We start from the raw sequence: 21,438 nt of genomic DNA on the forward strand, positions 1-21,438 counted from the left end.
CTCCCAATATCCAGTCTACCTCTTTGTCTTACTAATTAAGCCTTCTTTTTATTTTAAAGATTTTATTTATTTATTTTTAGAGAGAGATTAAGGAAGGGAGAAAGAGAGGGAAAAAACATCAATGTGTGATTGCCTCTCGTGCACCCCCTACTGGGGACCTGACCTGCAACCCAGGCATGTGCCCTGACTGGGAATCAAACAGATAATCCTTTGGTTCACAGGCCAGCGCTCAATCCACTGAGCCACACCAGCCAGAGTTAGGCCTTCTTTCCTTTGCAGCAAATGCATGCCAACCTAAATGCTTTCTCATCTTCTGTGATAGTAATGAGGCTTAAGCACATTTCTGCTGGTGGTTTCTGGGAAACTTATGGTCTCTTGAATAATAGAATAGTGCAGATGTGGCTGACATGCTATTTCCCCCTTCTTATTCTGCTATGGATGTGATGGATACAGCTGCAGTAGTCATGTAGCAGCCAAAGGGAAAGGAGCAAAGGGTGGTAGAAATATCATTTTAACTGTCACAGAGCTGCTGAACCAATGGAAGCAGCCACTTACCTTGAGATATTTTGCTGTGTAAGAAATATAAACACTCTTTAGTTAAGCCATTTAAATGTTGTTGCTCATCATGGCTGTGAATGCAATCTTAACTAATATGAAAAATAGCCCAGGAACAATTTAATGGGGACCAGCTCCAGGTAATGGCAATTCTGAATAAAGATGCCAGGACAGTGAAAATTATGTAAGTGGCTGAATCCACTGGGCCAAGCCACTAGGAACATTTTTGTAGGCTCATCTTCTACTCACTTTGTTTCCTAACCATGCAAAGCTATTTTTTAAAACCTCTTTACTTTTTCAAATGTTCTTCTCTGCTTAGCATCTCTTCCCATGTATGCTTTGTAACTTATTTTAAATATCACCTTCTCCACTAAGCACCCTGTCCCCTATACACCCCTATGAGTATAACATTCCTTTTCTATAAACTGAAGCTATTGCTTTTTTCAAATAATTATTGTATGCCAAATATTAAGTGTTTTACAGATATTAAATCATTCTTTTAACTAACTGCTGAGATAGGTACTGCAAGAAGTCCTCATTTTACTGAGATGGATTACTGAGGTAGAGAAGGATTTATTAACATGTTCAGATACATGAACCTACAAAATAACAGAGCTTGTATTGGAACCCAGGAGAAATGGAGACCCTGCTAAACTACTTCCCACAGAAGAAAAAACAAAAAGGATAATAGAATCTGAATGACCTGAGTTCAATTCTTCACTATAGGGTAATGGTAGTGAATGTGATATCACACCTGTAATTGGTTGCATGGTGGCCTCCAAAAAGACATGTCTACACTCCAGACCCTGTAACCGTGACCTTATTTGACAAAAGGATCATTGCAAATGTAATTAAGGTAAGGATTTTCATTGGCGATCATTCTAGATTATCCAGTTGAGCCCTAAATCTAATGACAGGCATCCCTATAAAAGACAGGGAAGACTAGGAGAAAAGGAGAAGACCATGTGAAGACAGCCAGGGATGATAGCAGTGCCTGTCTAGTATAGGCAGCCACAAGCCAAGGAACACCTGGTGCCACCAAGAGGTGGAAAAGTCAGCTTTTAGAAGGAGCAAGGCCCTGCTAACACCTTGATTTCAGCCTTTTGGTCTTCAGACAGAGAGTTAATATATTTTTGTCATTGTAACCCACCAAGTTTGTGGAAATTTATTACAGCATCCCTAGGAAACTAATACACCATCCCTGGCCATTCAGTCCAAGGCAATTCTCATTATCTTCCATCAAAGCTTCCAAATAACACATTATCAAGCAATTATTACCAGCAGTCTAAATTATGGGTACTTGCACAAAGTTTCTGCTATGGCTGCATAGTATCTATACTTTAGTCCAATGTGGGGTTAGTTATATTAGAGAAGGGAATACTTTATGGAAAAACATTAGGAATATTTTTTTCGGTAGCTAGGTATGAGATGATTATTAGCGTAAGTACTGCTAATGGGTCAAAAACTTTCCATGGTTTGAGGCCTTTGCCATATTTTTTTGAATTTTTAGAGTCTAGATATTGAGAAATCTATTTTTTTGTGTGTGTGAGTTTGACACTAAAGCTTGGGGCCTGAAAATTTTTGCTTTAGCAAATACATTATCTTTAGCATTCACTTTGGGGATTTGCTTTCTTCCCTATGTGAGAACATACTGACTACCAGGGATCATTCTTGGATATTCTCATTCAAAACTGACCTTGAAACCTCAAATATTTTCTGAGCCAAAGACTCTAAATTTTTTTTTAAAGTTTGTTATATAATAAGTTGCAGACATCTTGACAGGAAGATATCCCCAAACCATGCATCGTTTACCTAGTAACAGGTAGAGAAAGGAGACTTCAGGTAGAAAAAGTACCCTGATGTAGGTGAGAATACATTCTTAAATCAAAACTATAAATATCCTCAGAAGTTGACTATTTTAGTTGTGGAAATACAAATCTGTCAGGATGGTGAAACTCCCCAAGGAATCTGCCAAATCCACCCGAGAAACCTGTTTCCTAGATGTTTAATTCCACGCATCTCCGCTCCACCCCTCCCCCGTCCCCTAATCCCCAACTCCTTGTCTAGGGTGTGGTGCATTCTCCTGGTTTTCTGAAACTCGCAGCAAAGCAATGCCTCTGTACAATCCTATTTTTCCTCCCCATTTCTTTGCTGCCTTCTAAAACTACCTCTGCTTGTCACAAGCAATTTAAAAATTATTAGTCTTCCCAACCACCCTCTCCTGCCCTGCTTTTTTCCAATATCAATTTCTGTCCTCTTTTTGTCAGGACCCCTTGCTCCATCTGTCCCTCTCCTTCCATTCACGCTGGAGTTTCCCAGCTTCCTGGGCCCAATTTTGGCTGCTGAGGCTTCTTCATCCCTCCCTTTAGCTCTCAAACGTCCTAATCCAGTTCCAGACTCCTCCCCACATGGGTCCAAGGTCCTCCCCTCCCGGGTCTCTTACTGGAAAGTTTTCTCCCAGCCTTTCCCGAGGCCTGCTGCCGCTGTGAACAGATTGCTCTGTTTCCTAGGATACCTTCGTCTTTCTCCAAAACTTTATTAGTCGTTAGATCCTTCTGCAGATTCCTCGCACTGACCTGCAAGATTTCTGGGCACAGGTGAGCTTCCCGAGCTTCACTGAAATTGGGATGAATGGATTTGTTGATCTCATACAGGTTGCTATTCCTCCAAAAAGGTCTTCAACTTGGAATTCCTCTTAGTCATATTGAGGAGCTTTTAAAAAATGTATCCATCCCTAGAGATTCGGATGTAATTGTCTGTGCGGGATGTGATCATTGCAACGGTTTAACCAGCTTGGAGCGGGGGCGGGGGAGGCGTATAATGTGTGTCTACGTTTGAAGATCAGTACAAAATCCCCCAACCTATGCATGCTCTTCTTACCTGGCTGGTATCTAGAGTTCCCTTGGAATCTTTGACGACGATGCAGCAGCCCACCCTTAGGGGACCTTTTACTCCCTGCCCTCAGCCCTAATTCCCCCCAACACAGGAACAGAGTGTACCTTTAGAGCTTTCCAAGAAAGCTGCTGGGAAAGCTGGCAATACGTCTGGCCCTGGAAAGCAGCCAATGAGATTTTAATAAATGAAGCTAGAAGAACCCAGGCTGAACAAGAATTGACGGTGATCGCAGTTACTTACATTTGTTGATGAACTGTAAACTGCCCTGGAAACTCTGGCAACATAATGTTTCTGGGCAATTAACCCCATGTGTCACACTGGTGCTTCTGCCCCGTTTTCCCTGCTAGCTTTGATCACTGAAGACTGCAGCTGGTCTTCAAAGTCTTCCAGTGCGAAGTGGTCATTTTACAGACGAGGAAAATGAGGCGAAGGCAGATGTGATTTAGCAGAAGTCTCACAGCTGAACAGGGCAGGAGGGAGTTAGGAAACCCAGTCATCCTTATGAGTCCCCGAAGTTCTTTCCCATACACCTGCTTCTCACCTATTTAGTATCCTGCTTTGGAAATGCCACTGATGATTCTCAATGTGCAAACTAGCAATTTGGTGAATGCCCAAGAGAAATTAAATTTTGTAAAAAAATAAAAGTGCCAAAGGTTATTGATGCTTCGTTATTCAGCTGAAAAAACATGGGAAGTAAATGGGGAAAATGACTCTCTCTCTAAGCTTCTCTGTAATTCTCTTAGAAGAGCGAGTTTTAAAAGACAGTGCAGATTTAATGTTTGGTTCTAGATCGGACACATGGTAAGTGGGCAGTACAAGGTCATAGTTATTTTTAATGGAAAATGTTTTGCAAAATCAGCATGCTGCAAAGCAGAAACACAATGAGGCCCCCACTGTTTCCTTCGTGAACAGAGAGAAAATGAAAGTTTTGCAAGTTGTAGCTGTTGCATTGATTAAGGACTGTTTTTCTTTTTAATTTAAATGTGTATTCAGGTTCTTTTTTTCCATACAAATGTTGACTTCTCACTTTTAATTCCAAAGTTCAGTGTTTAGCAACCAGTACCAACCAAGTTGGTGCAGTTAGCCACATTTTATCTGTGAACTTAGAAAAGTGAAGCAATCAGGTAAGACAGGTGACAAGGGTTTGCTTGTTTATTTATTTAAAATGTCTAGAATAAATCAAGTGAGAACTGGACATTTACACTGGTGAACGATTCTAATGCCTCCCAATGTTATTTGTCCTGTAAATAATTTGAATAATGTGAACAGTTTAGTTATGTATGCTTTTAAAGGAATGTTTTTTTATTCCCTCTGTAGTTACTATAAAATAAAATGAGTAACAAATGTATTCTGCATGTATATGAAACTTTATTTTTTTGTTAGGTCCCTCTTTGATGTGAGTAATGGAAACAAATTATAGTTAGTTTAAGCAGGAATGAATTCAGTCCAAGGACTAGATCGCATGAAGGTACTAGAAGTAGTGAATGCAAGGTCAGGAGGCCTCCCTCAGTCTATTTTTTTTTCCTTTCTATTTCATTTATTTTTCAGACCTGCTTTCACAGTTTCTCATGTCCTTCCGATGGGTTAAAGGTCCCCAAATCATATCTTCAAACTTAGATTTTGTAGATACAGCTGCCCAAAGAGGAGATGATCTTTCACAGTTCCAATTCCATCTTCCTAAGGAAAGTTCATTTTGGGTCAGTGGCCCATTCTTGGATCAATCACCCATGGCTACAAGAGCAAGTTATGGAGCAGAAGGATATGTAGCTTCAGTAGGTCACCCTTTTAAGAGGCTTGGGAAGTGTAAGGACAGGTTAGGCAGACAAACAATTAGATATTCACTAAATAGCTATTATTCACTAAGTACTTCTTAATGATTTATTTTGATCCTTAATCAATGACAGATGGCTCTGTACTCAACTCTCTATAGCATTTTCCACTTTGTAATTGTATGGTTGTTTATCTATTTTCCTCTTGAGTCTGTGAAATTTTATATTTTTTAGTGCCTGACATGGGGTGGGAAAGTCAATCAATATTTGTTGAAAGAATGAATGACTAATCCTGTCAGATAGGATACTTTCATAAGGAAACTGGGATGAACTTAGATTAAGTGACAAGATGAAGATCCTTGGCTAATAATGAGTATGAAATTAGCGTCTATGGCCTTAAGCTCCTTCCCAACCACAAAGGTGCTTTCTACATAAAAATTGTCTTCGTCTGTCTATTGTATCAATGAGTGACATGAAACAATTTGGTCCGGTGTTTAGAATTGTGAAAATAATAGAATTGGAATAAAGGTACAATGCATTTTATAAGAATGTGATTTTGTCCTCTTGGTACATTGGTTAAGAATAGTTCTCAACTAACTACAAAGAGTCTGTACTTTTCATTTAAATGTAAAGGGAGAAAGGCTCTTAGTCTCTGCTTAGAGTGGTAAAAATAAGGTTTATATATATTTTTTATTTTAGGTGCTTTATTCCTGAAAATGATACTTGACATGGCAATAGCTCCTGGAGAGGTGACCACTTCTCTCATAATTTTGGTGATGGTTTTTATTTTTGTGAGAGTACTCGGGAGTAAGGGGAGAAAGCAGGTGTCTCCTCCTGGCCCATGGTCCTTCCCCATCATAGGAAATCTTCTTCAGCTTGGAGACCATCCTTACCTTACATTCATAGAGATGAGGAAGAAATATGGAGATGTTTTTCTCATCAAACTTGGCATGGTGCCTGTCCTGGTAGTGAATGGAATGGAAATGGTGAAGCAAGTACTACTCAAGAATGGAGAGCATTTTGCAGGCAGACCTAACATGCACACATTTTCTTTCCTGGCAGAAGGAAAGAGTCTTTCATTTTCTGTCAATTATGGTGAGAGTTGGAAGCTTCATAAGAAAATAGCCTCTAATGCTTTACGAACTTTCTCTAAAGCAGAAGCAAAATCCTCCACTTGCTCTTGCTTACTTGAGGAACATGTCACCAAGGAAGCTGCTGAGCTGGTTAAAGTCTTTGCAGAGCTGACTTCTAAGAATGGCAGCTTTGATCCCAGAAATGCCATCACGTGTGCAGTAGCCAACATTGTCTGTGCCCTTTGCTTTGGCAAGAGATATGACCATGGCGACAAGGAGTTTCTTAGGATAGTTAAAACTAATGACGACTTACTCAAGGCCTCAAGTGCAGCTAATCCTGCCGATTTCATACCATGTTTTCGCTACCTTCCACTCCAGATTATAAATGCTCCTCAAAAGTTTTATCGGGCCTTCAATCAGTTTGTTGCACAACATGTACAAGATCATCTTACTACATATGATAAGGTAGGATTTAAATTCATACCAGGGCAAGGGATTTGGTAAGAAGCAAAAGATAATGATGAGATGTGTTGAGTGCCCAGGAAGTTGTATATATTAGTCCTTGGTTCTTTTCACTATAATTTTGCCATAATGACTGACACAAACTATTAGGAAATGTGAGTTTCAGTCAGTGAGCTTATAGGGCAGTATTACTTAGTTCTAATATAGGGACTCTAAGAAGAGTTCTGAATTCTTTGGAACCTCAGAAATTTCTCTGGTGTGTGCTAAAGTACATATTTGAATTGTGAATCTGCAGTTGGCTGATGAATAATTACCATGTAGGTAAGCTCTTTGAAAAAATCGGCCACTGATTTCTTTCTCTTCCATTTCACATCTGAGACTATGAGGTTTTAAAAGTGTCAGCATTTTTTTTCAGAAAGTGTTTTGAATAATTACAAAAAAAATTGTATAGGGTGCTTCCAATTTACCCTTTTTTTCTACTTGAGTCCCTTTACTATATAGAAATAAACTTTGAGAAGTTACTTCAGGTGACAAAAATAGACCTTTCTGTGAGGCCACTGTGATGTTTTTGGTCCATTTTTTATGGTCCACAGAAGAGTAAATTTCTCGCTTGAAATATGTATGTACTATAAAGAATAGTAGCTGTTGAAGGCCAGTTTGCTGAGATCATAACATCATGAAAAAATAAAAAAGAAAAGATGGATAACTGAGCAAATGAAGAGCTGTAAGGAGTTAAGTCCCTTGCAATGAAAAAGAAGAGACAATAAACAATCTGTTTCAAGGTACCATTCAGGAATGTTAGAACAAATACAATAAGTAAACGAATTCATAAAGTCCTAGGTTTTTCTTCCTACTCCCTAACCTACTTCATCCTCATCTCTTTCTGCATGCTGATTACAGTAAAATTCTTACAATGGCTTTGGAAACCTCTGCTTATGTTCATTACCCAGCAATGTCTACATGGTAAGCTAATCTCTAATTTTTTTCAACTATGCTTCCAGCCATAGGAACTTTCTTATTGATTGAAAGAAACTTTAAAAAGAAAATTGAGTTTGCTCTCTTGGTTTTCTATTTTACATTCTTTTAACATTGAGCATAAAATTTGACAAACAAAATTGGCTGTAAGTTTTAAAATGATCTACTATAGTCTTCACATTCCTAGGCAAATTGAGTTCATTTTATATGACATGGTGCGTGAGATTCACATATGACATAAAATGTAAATAGGGATCAGTAATCATACTCAGATTTGTCTCCTCAGGACCATATGCGAGACATTACTGATGCTCTGATTAGTACATGCCACAACAAATATGCCACTACCAAAACAGCCACTTTAAATGATGATGAAATCATAAGCACTGTGAATGACATCTTCGGAGCTGGTATGTGAAAGTATTTCTCGAAATGTAAGGGAAATAAGAATTAATTGCTATTTTTATGTTCTACAGTTTACAGTTTAGAGTATTTCACTTTTATGATCTCAGCCATTTTGTGTAGTTATCTCACTCTGATTTAACAATTTAACAATCTGCCTTCTTCCCATGTCATTTAGAAAACTTTATTTTCATCTCAGGAGTAGAGAATTGAGTTAATTATGGTCTCCATCTGCATTAACATCATTGTTCATGAAATGCCTGTCCTCGTTTGTTTATTACTCTGCATCCCTTCATCCCACTCTCAACCTGTTGACATTTATTCTTTATCTGTTTAAAAGGTTTTTTTTTGTTTTAGGTATTTTTTGTAAAGCAGGCTTTATATTGTCAGGTGTTACCATTTATTTTTATATTATCATGATCTTTTTTTAAAGATTGTATTTATTTTTAGTGAGAGAGGAAGGGATGGAGAGAAAGATGGAGGGAAACATCAAAATACTAAAGGTGTTTTCACAGTTTTATTTTAGGGGGAGTATTCTTCAAACTCATTTTTTCCTTTTTTCTTTATACTATATTTATAGGCAAATTGATTCATTTTTTTTCTAGGATTTATGCATCTGTGTTCCTGAATTTTTTTCACAAACAAGAGGCATTTGTTTTGATTTGTATTATTTTTCCTATGTGAATACCACTGCTTCCCCCCACCCCCACTACCTACATATATATGTATATTATTGTGACCATTTAAATTTATGGATGCACTCATTATTTATCATGCAGATGTGATCACTCTGTACTTACCATTTCTTCTGACAACTATCTGAAGCTAAATGCTATTGTTACATTTTGTGAGGATCATTTTTTAAAGTCTGCACTCCATGAATACTAAAGACTGGGTGTGTGTGGGTGTGATTAACACATCAAGTGGGCTTTATTTTCATCTTGATTTGTTGAGGTAATGTATTTCAGATATACATAAAACTGTCAAGATCATTCCCAGCTGTGGAATGGCTGGGCCAAAAGGCAGTTCCGTTTTCAGTTTTTTGAGGAAATTCCATACTGTTTTTCACAGTGGCTGCACCAATCTGCATTCCACCAACAATATAATAGGGTTCCCTTTGCTCCACAGCCTCTCTAGCACTTATTTGTTGATTTGTTTATGATGACCATTGGACCGGTATGAAGTGATATCTCATGGTGGTTTTAATGTGCATCTCTCTGATGGCTAGTGCTGCTGAGCATCTTTTCATATGTCTCTGGGCCCTCTGTATGTCCTTGGAGAAGTGTCTGTTCAGGTCCTTTGCCTATTTTTTAATCAGATTGTTTGTCTTCCTTGAGTAGAGTCATGTGAGTTCTTGATATATTTAGAAGATCAAACCCTTGTCCAAGGTATCATTTGCAAATGTATTTTCCCATTCAGTTGGTTCCCTATTCATTTTGCAGATGTTTTATTTAGCCATGCAGAAGCTTTTTATTTTGATGAAGTCCCATTTGTTTACTCTTTTCTTTATGTCCCTTGCTCTAGGGGACATATTAGTGAAAATATTGCTCTGTGGAATATGTGAGATTTTCCTGTCTATGTTCTCCTCTAGGACTTTTATAGTGTTGTGACTTATATTTAAGTCTTTATCTTGAGTTATTTTTGTGCATGGTGTAAATTGGTGGTTAGATATCATTTTATTGCATGTAGCTGTCCAGCTTTCCCAACACCATTTGTTAAGGAGGCTATTTTTACTCCATTTTTTGCTTCCTCCTTTGTTGCATATTAATTGACCGTAGAAACATGGGTTTATTTCTGGGCTCTCTATTCTGTCTCATTGATCTATGTGTCTGTTCTTATGCCAGTACCAGACTGTTTTGGTTACAGTGGCCTTGTAGTATAGTTTGATGTCAGGTATGGTGATCCCTCCTACTTTGTTCTTCTTTCTCAAAATTGCCATTGCGACTCAGGGTTGTTTATGGTTCCATATAAATTTTTGAAATGTTTGTTCTATATCTGTGAAATATGTCACTGGTATTTTAATAGGGGTTGCCTTGAATCTATAAATTGCTTTGGGTGGTATGGACATTTTGATGATGTGAATTCTTCCAATCCATGAACATGGTATATTCTTCCATTTATTTATGTCTTCCTTAATTTCTTTCTTCAGTGTTGTGTAGTTTTCTGAGTACAAATCTTTTACCTCTTTGCTTAACTTTATCCCTAGGTACTTTATTTTTCTTGTTGCTATATCAAATGGGATTTTTCCCTGACTTCTGTTTCTGATATTTCATTGTTGGTGTACAAAAATGCCTTTGATATCTGAATATTGACTTCATATCCCACTGCTTTGTCAAATACACTTATTAGGTCGAGTAGTTTTTTGGTGAGATCTGAAAACCAGGTCTTGAGAAGAGAAACTTGGAATGGAGTTTCCTCTGCCCTGCAGCTATATCTGGGTGTATTTCTTGTTCATGTTGTGTTACAAGTTGTTTAGAGAAGAAACAAATGGTTTAAGTCTCAATGCTCCAGAGCACAGAAGCTTGATTTTGGGTGTTAGCTTTATCTCTTTGTGGCCCTGGTGAAATATTTAACCATATCTTTGCTGCAAGTTTCTCATCTTTAAAGTGTGAGTAATTATAGCCCCATCTCAATAACAATGTAATTAAGTGATTAAAGTTTGCGGTCATTATTGTTATCATCACCATAGAAACCTGGGGAAAAGATATGCTGGGCGGAGGAGGGCACAGGGGCAAAAATTGGAACAACTGTAATATAATAACAATAAAAAATATAAGAAAAAATGAAAAAATGAAAAAAGATATGTTGATGTAAACACTAATTTTGCTACTAGATTTTATTTTGTAGAAAACACAAATACCATAATTAATTTTGACATTTGGTTATCATAGAGGTGAATTCATAATTGAAACAGTCTAGAAAGTCTTTTTAATGTGGCATTTTTGAGTGTTAGGTTTTTGAGAAGTGATTTTTTTTGACATAGTGTTAAAATTGCTCTTGAGAAAAAAAATGACATGACTTTTTTCTTGCTTTTGTTTTCAATAATGAAAAGGATTTAGTCAATGTATAAGTAATCTCAAAAGTGATTATACCCTATTCAAAGGATGAATTTTAAACTATAACAACAGGTACACTAAAAATTAGTATTAAAAAATTGAATGTACTCAGTCCTCTATTATGTGCCATGCTAATTCAAACATAGGGCTTTTTGATCCTGATAAGTCCAAGTTTAAGTGCTGACTCTGCCTCTTCTCTGAGTCACCTTCAACAAGGCACATAATGTCTTTAAAGCACATTTTTATCTTCAGTAAAATAAGCATAATTATATACACCTTATATAGATGTATAGATATATAGATATATAGCATGGAACAGAGTAATCAGTGGTCACTTATAAATTATCATTATTATTACTACATAGATCATAGCAATTATTAACATGATATATAATGAAATATTTCCATTGTTTTTACTTGTCATAAATAATAACTATATATTTTTAATTTTGATTTATTTTATTGTGGTTTTAAACTCATAAACATTAAATTTACTACCTTAGACATTTTTAAGTATACAGTTTAGTGATATTATGTATATTCACATTGCTGTGTAACAGATCTCTAGTCTGTTTTCTTTTTCTTTTTTTAAAATATGTTTTGTTGATTATGCTACTACAGTTGTCCCAATTTTTCTTCCTTTTCCCCCTCCACCAGTACCAGCATCCTTTCTAGCAATCCCTCCCTTAGTTAATGTCCATAGGTCATGCTTTTAAGTTCTTTGGTTTCTCCATTTCCTATACTATTTTTAACATCCCCCAGTCTATTTTGTGCCTAACGATTATGCTTTTTTAAAAGATTTTATTTATTTATTTTTAGAGAAGGAAGGGAGGGGGAGAGAGAGAGAGACAGAGAGACAGAGAGAGAGAGAGGGAGAAACATCAATGTGTGGTTGCTGGGGGTCGTGGCCCTGCAATGCAGTCATGTACCCTGACTGGGAATTGAACCTGCGACACTTTGGTTCGCAGCCCATGCTCAATCCACTGAGCTATGCCAGCCAAGGCTGCATTTATGCTTTTTAATCCCTGCACCATTTCCCCTCTTCTTCCCCTTCCCCCTCCCAGCTAATAACCCTCCAAATGATCTCCATATCTATGATTCTGTTCCTATTCTGGTTGTTTGCATAGTTTGTCTTTTAAATTGTTTTTGATAATTGTGAATTCGTTGCCATTTTAATGTTCATAGTTTTGACTTTCCTCTTTTTTTAAAATAAGCCCCTTTAACATTTTATGTAATAATGGGCTTGGTGATGATGAACTCCCTTAGGTTTACCTTGTCTGAGAAGCACCTTATCTGCCCCTTCATTCTAAATGATAGTTTTGCTGGTTATAATAATCTAGGTTGTAGGTCCTTGCTTTTCATCACTTTGAATACTTCTTGCTAGTCCCTTCTAGCCTGCAAAGCTTCCTTTGAGAAATCAGCTGGAATTCTTATGGAAACTCCTTTGTAGGTAACTCTCTGCTTTTCTCTTGCTGCTTTTAAGATTCTTTGTTTATCTTTAACCTTTGACATTTTAATTATGATGTGTATTGGTGTGGTCCTCTTTGAGTCCAACTTGATTGGGACTCTCTGTGCTTCCTGGACTTGTATGTCTATTTCCCTCACCAATTTAGGAACGTTTTCTTTCATTATTTTTTCAAATAAGGTTTTAATTTCTTCCCCTTCTCTTTCTGGCACCCCTATGATTCAGATGTTGGTACATTTGGAGATGTCCCAGGGGCCTCATTTTTAAAAAAATATTTTTCTTCTTGTTGTTCTGGTTGAATGCTTATTTCTTTCTTATGTACAAAATCATTGATTTGAATTTTGGCTTCATCCACTCCACTGTTGGTTCCCCATAGATTTTTCTTTATTTCACTTAATGTAACCCTCATTTCTTCCTGGGTCTTTTTTATGCTGTTTCCATACTCAATGAGTTCTTTGAGCATCCTGATAACCAGTATTTTGAACTCTGCAACTGATAGGTTGGTTATCTCCATTTCATTTAGTTCTTTTTCTGGTGTTTTGTTCTTTTCTTTTATTTGGGGCATATTTCTTTGTCTCTTCAATTTGGCAGTGTCTCTGTGTTTGTTCCTGTGTATCAGGTAGAGCTACTGTGACTCCCTATTGTAGTGTGGCCTACTGTAGAAAAGGCAACCTGTAAATTGTGTGGGGTGAAGCCTTAGGTAATTGCCAGGGACTGGTATCCTACTTCACTGCTTTGTAGCTCTGTGTGGGTGGAGAGCTTAGAGAGGGGACAGTACTGCTGCCTGGCTTTTGGAGGTTTGATTGGAACTTACCCTGTTTCTAATGACTTCACTTACTGCCCATTTGTGACTGGTGCCCTTCCAGCTGTTTCCCTGGTGCTGAATCCCAGAGGGGGTGGTTTCATGTAGTTTATAAGTCCATGAGGGCCCTTTAAATGGAGTCTCCTGAAAATATGGCAGTTTCTTCCACTGCCCCCACCTCCACTGGATTTAAGTTATGAGGATTCATCTTCCTGGCTCTGGAAACCTAGGCTATGTGGTCTTGCCTAGGGCTCGGATCCCTCACTCCCAATGTATCCCTCCTGATTTTTATCCACCATATGTCACTGTGGGACTGCATGTTCTGCTGCCTCTCCAGGCCACACCATGTCTCCATACCTCCTACCCATCTGGATGAATGTAGCTTCTTTAAATCCTTGGTTGTTGGACTTCCACACAGCTTGATTTTCTGATGGTTCTGGGTGTTGTTTTAAGGTTTAGTTGTAATTTTTCTGTAGTTGTGCAAGGAGGAAAAGAGTGCTTACCTACACCTCCATCTTCACCCGAAGTTTCTAGTCTTTTTTCATCTTGCAAAACTGAACTCTATGTCTGTTAAACACCAATTATCTCGTCTCTTTCCCCTAGCCCTAGCAACTATTTTTTTAATTTCTGTTTCTATTATTTGACTACTTTAGATACCTCATATGAGTGAAATCATATAGTATTTTTCTTTTTGTGACTGACTTATTTCATTTAACATAACGTCTTTGAGTTCAGACATGTTGTAGCACGTGACAGGATCTCCTTTTTTAAGACTGCATAATACTCTATTGCATGTATATACCATGTTGTGTTTATCCATGCATCCATCAATGGACATGGGGGTTGTTTTCACCTCTTAGCTATTATGAATATTGCTGCAACATACTTGGGTGTGCAAATATCTCTTTGAGACCCAGTTTTTAATTATTTTGGATATGCTATACACACAAGTGAGATTTCTGGATTATATGATAATTCCCATTAATTTTTTTGAGAAACTTTCATACTGTTTCCTATAGTGACTACACCAGTTTAACTATCAACTAGCAATGCATAAAGATTCCAATTTTGTACATCTTCACCAACACTTACTGATTTCTGTCCTATTGATAGTGACTATGCTAATGGATGAGTAGTTAAGCCTATATTCTGAAGCAAACTTTAATACATAGTAATTACTTTACTGTGAGTTTACTAATTATTAGTTATATTTAGATTCTTTTCCTGGATTCATAGTATTGGAATATGAAGTAAATGAGAATACCAATTTTGCTGATTTTCTCCATGATATTTTGTCTCATTTTTTTTCAGGTTTTGAAACTGTATCAACTTGTTTGTATTGGAGTTTTCTTTATTTGGTATTCTATCCAGAAATTCAAACTAGAATTCAAGAAGAAATTGGTAATGTGCTTTCAGATGAAAAATATAATCCTTATAATTGTCATTTTTTCTTATTAAATAGAAAACATTTTCTTTCAGATGGAAACATTGGGCTTAAATCACCCAGATTTGAAGACAGGAAAGTTTTACCCTACACAGAAGCTTTCATAAATGAAATATTCAGACATGCCTCCTTTATCCCTTTTACTATTCCACATTGGTAAGCTTGTGATTCTCTTTTGAAAAGCAGTCAATGGTGGGTGGAGGGGAATGAGGAGTCTAAGGCATTTGAATACTTTAGATCTTTTAAAATATATGTTATGTTAGTGTTATTTCATTATTTTATATCTTATTTTATTTTATTTTGAAATTGTCCAGTGAAATTTTTACAGAGCACAACAGCATATTTTGTGACTATTTTCATAACTAAATTTTGATACCATTAATTTTTATCTTACATATACTAATTAAGGGAGAAAAGGATATGGAAGTTCCAGGGAATAGATAATACAACCATAATATATTTTGGGCTGTGAAATGTCTTACAAACTCACTTAACTTTTTCCTATGAAGAGTCTTAGCTGTCTGCTGATGAGGCGTCTTTTTCAGTAGCTTAGAATTCCGCTGGTCAATCGACTAAGGAGGCCAGTGTTACCACAAATAGATTAAACAGAGTTTCTATTTATAAATATTTGAAAGTTTACTGAACCTTACAGACTCTCCAGCTCACAAATGCATGTCAGTATAGATTAATCTTTATTAAATATAAATGTGAGCAATCAAAGTTCTGGTACTTTGAACTATTTCCATTCCATACAATTAAAATAAAAAAATAAAAATCTCAGTGCTTTTTTGCTTCCAGCCTTTCAACAGAGAGGGAGTGGGAATGTCTCTCACTCCAGGAAGCTGAGGTAATCGTGATTATTGGTGCAGTAGGAGGTGGTGCCTTCAGCTGAGGTGTCCTAAAAAAGCCAGACCACTGGCTGAGCAGAGTCAAGGTCAGACACTGAGCAACACATTTCCCTGCATTGTGTCTCCTTATTTTGTTTTCCATATTCATATGCAATGCTGTTAACTCACAGTGATCCCTGTCCTGCAGACCCACTTTCTATTTGAAGTAAATTTCATCTTCAGGTTAGGTTTTAAAAACAGGTCCTATTTTTAAAGAAGCCATTCTTCTGTCCCAATGATTTCATAAGGTGACATGGGTTAGTTATAAAAGAGTATGACCTATAAGCTTTACTAAATAATCAGGAACAGAGAGGCTCTGCAAAATTGACAGGCACCATTTGAATTAAATGACAGTGAGCATTTACTTTGGAGCTGGGAAAACACATCTGAGGACATATCTGAGAGGAAAATTCATCTTAAAACATAACTGTTCATTATATTACTCAAAATGAAGAAATAGTATATAAAAGAACAATTCATTGACCAATGAGAGTAGTGTTATATTGAAACAAGAATTTTTGCACTCATGTAAAAGACATACATGTTCTTTGGGACTAAATTATCTTACTATACCTGGAATTTTACTGTATTCTATTTAAAAAGATGTGGATCAAAAAGCAGGAAATATGTTAAAATGAATTAAAAGAAGCTAAAAGGAATAATCATTGATAAAAGGAACAAAAATTTTGCTATTACCTGCAACACACACATGAACATACACTACATAAGACCAAATAGTACCATAATAAATACTTATTACATGTATGTTTCCTAATAGCTATGTGGAAATGCACTTTCATACAAAAGTTACAGGAATATATATGGAGAGAGAGAAAAATCCTACAATTAATGTGTGTATATATTGAATTCTCCTTTAAAATACTCATATTTAATAAATGAAATCAAGTTTTATATGCTAAGTTTCTATAAAATAGGAGCATGAAGTTTTTGACATACAGTAGAATTGGAGCAGCTGAACACACAGAGAGCATGTGGACAAGGATATATTGAAACAAGCAAGTGACCATGCTTAGAAGGAGGTAATCTTTCCTCCAAAATTGATACATTCCTTTCCTGGCATCACCTTCATTGGATTTTCAGGGTACCCAATGACTAATGTCCATATAATTTTATAAAGTTCAATACTAGCTACAAGATGAGCATAGATCAGACAGAAATTCAAACGTGAGCTTTCCTAATGGTCAGAGGCAGTTCATACAATTTGGCTTAGAGATGGGTCAAGTAGGCTTCCTTATACTTCTCACCTTAATTAGACATACTTTGCCACTCAGTCTCTAGCAAGTTGAAACAATAGTAGTCTCCTATGGAAGTATGAAATCTGCTTCTCCAAGCTCATCTGATTAGTGATGGTAGATGAGATGTACCTTCTCTACAGGTTGGCTTATCAGATGAGAGAATGCAGAAATGGCTAAGCCAAGTATTTTCAGATTCTTCTCTCAAACTCATCAAATTGAAATGTCCCTGCTGCTCCTTCGGGGCAGAAGTGAGTGTGGGGGGTCAGCTAGGAAGTTAGGGAATGCCACATGGGAATATAACATGATTTAATCTAATCTATGCATAATTAAAGAGGTATAAAAAACAAAGGTATACAGTTTGCATAAAGAAGTTTGAGTATGGGATTAGAAAAATAGATTATTTGTTCTAAATACAACTTAGAGATCATCCAACACAAACAATATTATTTCATAGCTAGAAAATGAAATTATAGAGCAGATATGAGGTTTGCCCAATAGTTAATTGTGAACAGTGTCTGGAGTTCGGATTTTCTAGTTCCAGTTCCATTGTTCCTTCTACAAGGTACTAAAAGATGTCATGTTTTGTTTTCTTAATCTATTGATAAAAGCCAAAACACACAAGGCACACAGAAAGTAATAATTTCATTAGAGTTTCCTGTTATAATTTGATGTGTCTACTTATGGGCAAGTTTGTCATAGAAATATTGAGATAATTTTCCATTGAGATTTTCACTCATAGCAATGTCTTAAATATGTTAAGTGCTCCATATGTTTTACAAATGCAAGAAAAGGAATACATTCCTAATTTGGCAATAGGTGGAAGATGTATTAGTTAATGAAACAATGAAGATTTACAAAGATTTCATATCACTATAGTTTCTAAAAGACATTAATAGAGATGGGTTATTCAAATTCACAGAATGTACTGAAATAATAATGATGTACTTTGCTTTCCTAGCACCACAGCAGATACTACCCTGAATGGTTATTTTATTCCCAGGAAAACGTGCACCTTTATTAACATGTATCAAGTAAATCATGATGAGTAAGTCACCAAAATCATTTCTTGGGGTTAAGTTTGTTTGGTTATTTGTTACTTATAAAATAGTGGAAGATACACACTCTTAACTAAACATCATTCCTTTTATTTCTCTTAAAAGAAATTGGAAGAAAATTCAGGTTTCTCTCCTCACTGACAATGGAAAGTATAATATCTTAATAGAGATTCATTCAAGGCAAATCCAATTTCAAAAGTGGGCTTACTGGGGGAGATACGGACCGAAGACTTTTGGGGCTCACCCTCTGCATGGGTTAGGGCCACTGATGTTCGAAATGCAGCATGAAATCCCCCCAAAGAATATGAAAGACCAAGCCGAGTATATTTCTTTCTTTTTGTTTGGTTTTCCTCTATCTCAGCACCTAGGGCAGTGCCTGGTACATAGTAGCCACTCAAATATTTGCAAATAAAATATAACTAGAGTCTCATCCATATCAGCTATAAAGGGAAGGACTGAATGAAAATACCTCACACAGTAAACATGAGGATGATGGCAGTGGTGATAGTGGTGGTAGGAATAATGATGATGTCAGCTAATATTTATAGACCCTACTTTGTTGGGTACAAAATCTTGAAGTGTCTCCTCTGAGCCTCAACAATAATCCTCTGCAGCTGTGCTACCATGATACCAATTTTACAACTGAAGAAACTTTCAGCCAGGTGAAACAAATCACCTAAGGTCACATGTTCAGTCAGTAGCAAAAGCAGGACTCACATTCAGTGTGTATATCCTGTTTGACAGAAACTGAATCTCTATGTGGTCTTGCCAGAGGTTAATGTGTCCAAGAAACTGGTAGAAATTGCATTCTTGTGCACTTAGTGGGCTGTTCCTCTGACCAATGTGTCATGCTCCAGGCTGTTTGGGAGAGAGGTGATTGTCCTGTGTACCTAACAGCACCTTCACAACCAGCAAAATGGTGGGATGCACTGCACAGTCTGACCCATCACAAGATTTATTGTCAGAAAGATTGATACCTCCATTCTTTTTTTAAAGATTTTATTTATTTATTTTTAAACATAGGAGAAGAGAAGGAGAAAGAGAGGGAAACATCAATGTGTGGTTGCCTCTTTTGTGCCCCCTACTGTGGACCTGGCCCACAACCCAGGCATGTGCCCTGACTGGGAATCAAACCAGTGACCTTTGCTTCCCAGGCTGGCACTCCATCCACTGAGCCACACCAACCAGGTTACTTCCACTCTTCACAATTTGCAATTATGCTGAATAAAACTAAGCATTTAAAAACTCACTATAAGAAAAATATAGTCAGTGTAAACTTAATGGCATTTGTTCTCAGCACTACCTCAAGTGTCTTAAGTGTTCTAGTATCCTAAGAATGTATGATTATATTGAATATTGAGTAATGCTCAAATAAACTGTGTTTACACAGGTGCTTATAAAGAAATACTGCTTGTATAGAGGCACTTATTTAAGGTAAATGAGTATGTGATTCAAGACCTGATATAATGGGGAAATTATTCCTATTTAGTAAAACAGAGGTCACTAACTTAAGCACCTCCTGAGCAGTGGGAAATATAAAAACGAGAGAATTGCCCTTGTTGAAGCAGTGTGGAGGGGTCATCTGTTGTGCGTAATTCAGCGCAGGAAACGGGAGGCAAGCAGGACATTGTTCCAACATTGTCAGCTCTTTCAGTTGTAAGACAGAACTTGGAAATGGAAATTTTTATATGGGCTCTTCTGATGTTTAAGTGTTAGAGACAATGAATTACTTTTAAAATGTTGTGAGAACAAAACAAAATTTATTGAAAGACTGAGTACAACTTGTAGATCTCCAAACCTGTGACTTTGGTGAAGAAAGAAAACAAATATTCTCCTAGAAAGAGAATGACATTGATACACAAAGAAGTCCAGTTCCTGGTAAAGTCAAGTGGGTCTCCAGTATACACCTCAGGGTGTATTGGAAGCATGCTAGCACGAGTTGTCAGGAAAAAGCTAGATTCGGTGCCTGAAACAAAAGGTGGGAGGAGAAGAGAGAACCAGATGCAGGACAGGTTTGGAACTGTGGACAACCCCTTAGCCAGAGCTGCTTTCTGGTCACCTGGTGCTGTCTGTGACGATGTATGAAGACTTTCTGCTTAATATAATTATACCAGAGTGAGAAGTATGCTTATTTTGTTGAAAGCAAAGGAGATTGAATATTTATTCCTTTTATTTATACCAAAAGTTTGGAATGTCCCTAGGAGGATTTTGTAGAACTCTTCATTTAACATAATAAAAAATTGAGATAAATTTCAAGTATTTTATTCACTATTTAATGAATCAGAAGTCATTTTAGTAAAAACTAAAAATAATTGTACTAACTCTTTATGGCTTCTAAAAATGCCAATAAATTAAAGAATTTTATATACATACACTCACAATGATGATATATCTACATAATTTCATATATACATATATGTATATATGTATGAGTATTTACACATTCATATCATATAAAATTTCTAAAGTATATTCCAAACTTGAACAAAGCATTTCATGAAAAACAAAATTATTGTGCACAAGTTGGCAAGAATGGCAAAATGATCAAATGGTTTCTTTTTAAAATGTAACTTTTGTCTATTTTACACAGAACTATCTGGGATAATCCTAGTTTATTTAGTCCTGAGAGATTCCTAAACGAAAACAAGGAACTGAATAAAAGTCTTGTTGACAAGGTCCTGATATTTGGAATGGGAATCCGGAAATGTCTTGGAGAAGATGTTGCAAGAAATGAGGTATTCATTTTCATCGTCACAGTTCTGCAACAGCTCAAGCTGGAAAAATGCCCTGGTGCCGAGCTGGACCTGAAGCCCACATATGGGTTGGCCATGAAGCCCACGCCCTACCAGCTCCGAGCAGAGCCCCGCTCCGCGGCTGGCACGTCTTAGGTTCTCAGCTGGAGGCAGGTTTCTGGTTTAAGTCAGAAAAATTGTGTGATTCAAATTCATTTAATAAACAACTTAAAGATTGTACCCAAAGCCATGCTATTAGCTCAATTCTTTGTCTATCATCCTAATATAGGAAGTGTCTTTTTAAAGTATGTGGTATAGCCTCAGTTCTAATATGAGAGATCGTCTCATAAGGATATTTTAAGATAATAATAAAGTGTGATGTAATTCAGGGATTGTGACCCCATGTCTCATGTGGTGGGGTCCCAGGTGTCACAGTGAATGTGAAAGGAACAGAAAGATATGTGGTGGATTGAACAAATAGGTAAGTAGGCTCTGTCTACCTTCCTTTATGCCAATTTCAAATGGACAGGTATACTAACATTGGTTTTAAAGACAGAGTTCAGAATGAGAACAAGGTTCTGATGTTAAATATATATTTTTTCCAGTAGTC

The 21,438-nt window shown here is 36.8% G+C and overlaps 1 protein-coding gene across 1 annotated transcript; it reads left to right on the forward strand.

The window, feature by feature from the left end:
• The first annotated feature begins 2,986 nt into the window (after positions 1–2,986).
• LOC123819580 (cytochrome P450 1A1-like) lies at positions 2,987–21,074 on the forward strand. Its single transcript, XM_045839990.1, has 7 exons — positions 2,987–3,152; positions 5,919–6,757; positions 8,016–8,139; positions 14,766–14,855; positions 14,934–15,054; positions 18,000–18,086; positions 20,687–21,074. The coding sequence occupies exons 2-7, from the start codon at positions 5,936–5,938 to the stop codon at positions 20,982–20,984; spliced, it is 1,542 nt and encodes a 513-aa protein (XP_045695946.1). The 5' UTR covers positions 2,987–3,152; positions 5,919–5,935; the 3' UTR covers positions 20,985–21,074.
• The last annotated feature ends 364 nt before the right edge of the window (positions 21,075–21,438 follow it).

Source organism: Phyllostomus hastatus, unplaced genomic scaffold (assembly GCF_019186645.2).
Source record: "Phyllostomus hastatus isolate PE091 unplaced genomic scaffold, TTU_PhHast_1.1 phas_contig_34, whole genome shotgun sequence".
Lineage (NCBI taxonomy): Eukaryota > Metazoa > Chordata > Mammalia > Chiroptera > Phyllostomidae > Phyllostomus > Phyllostomus hastatus.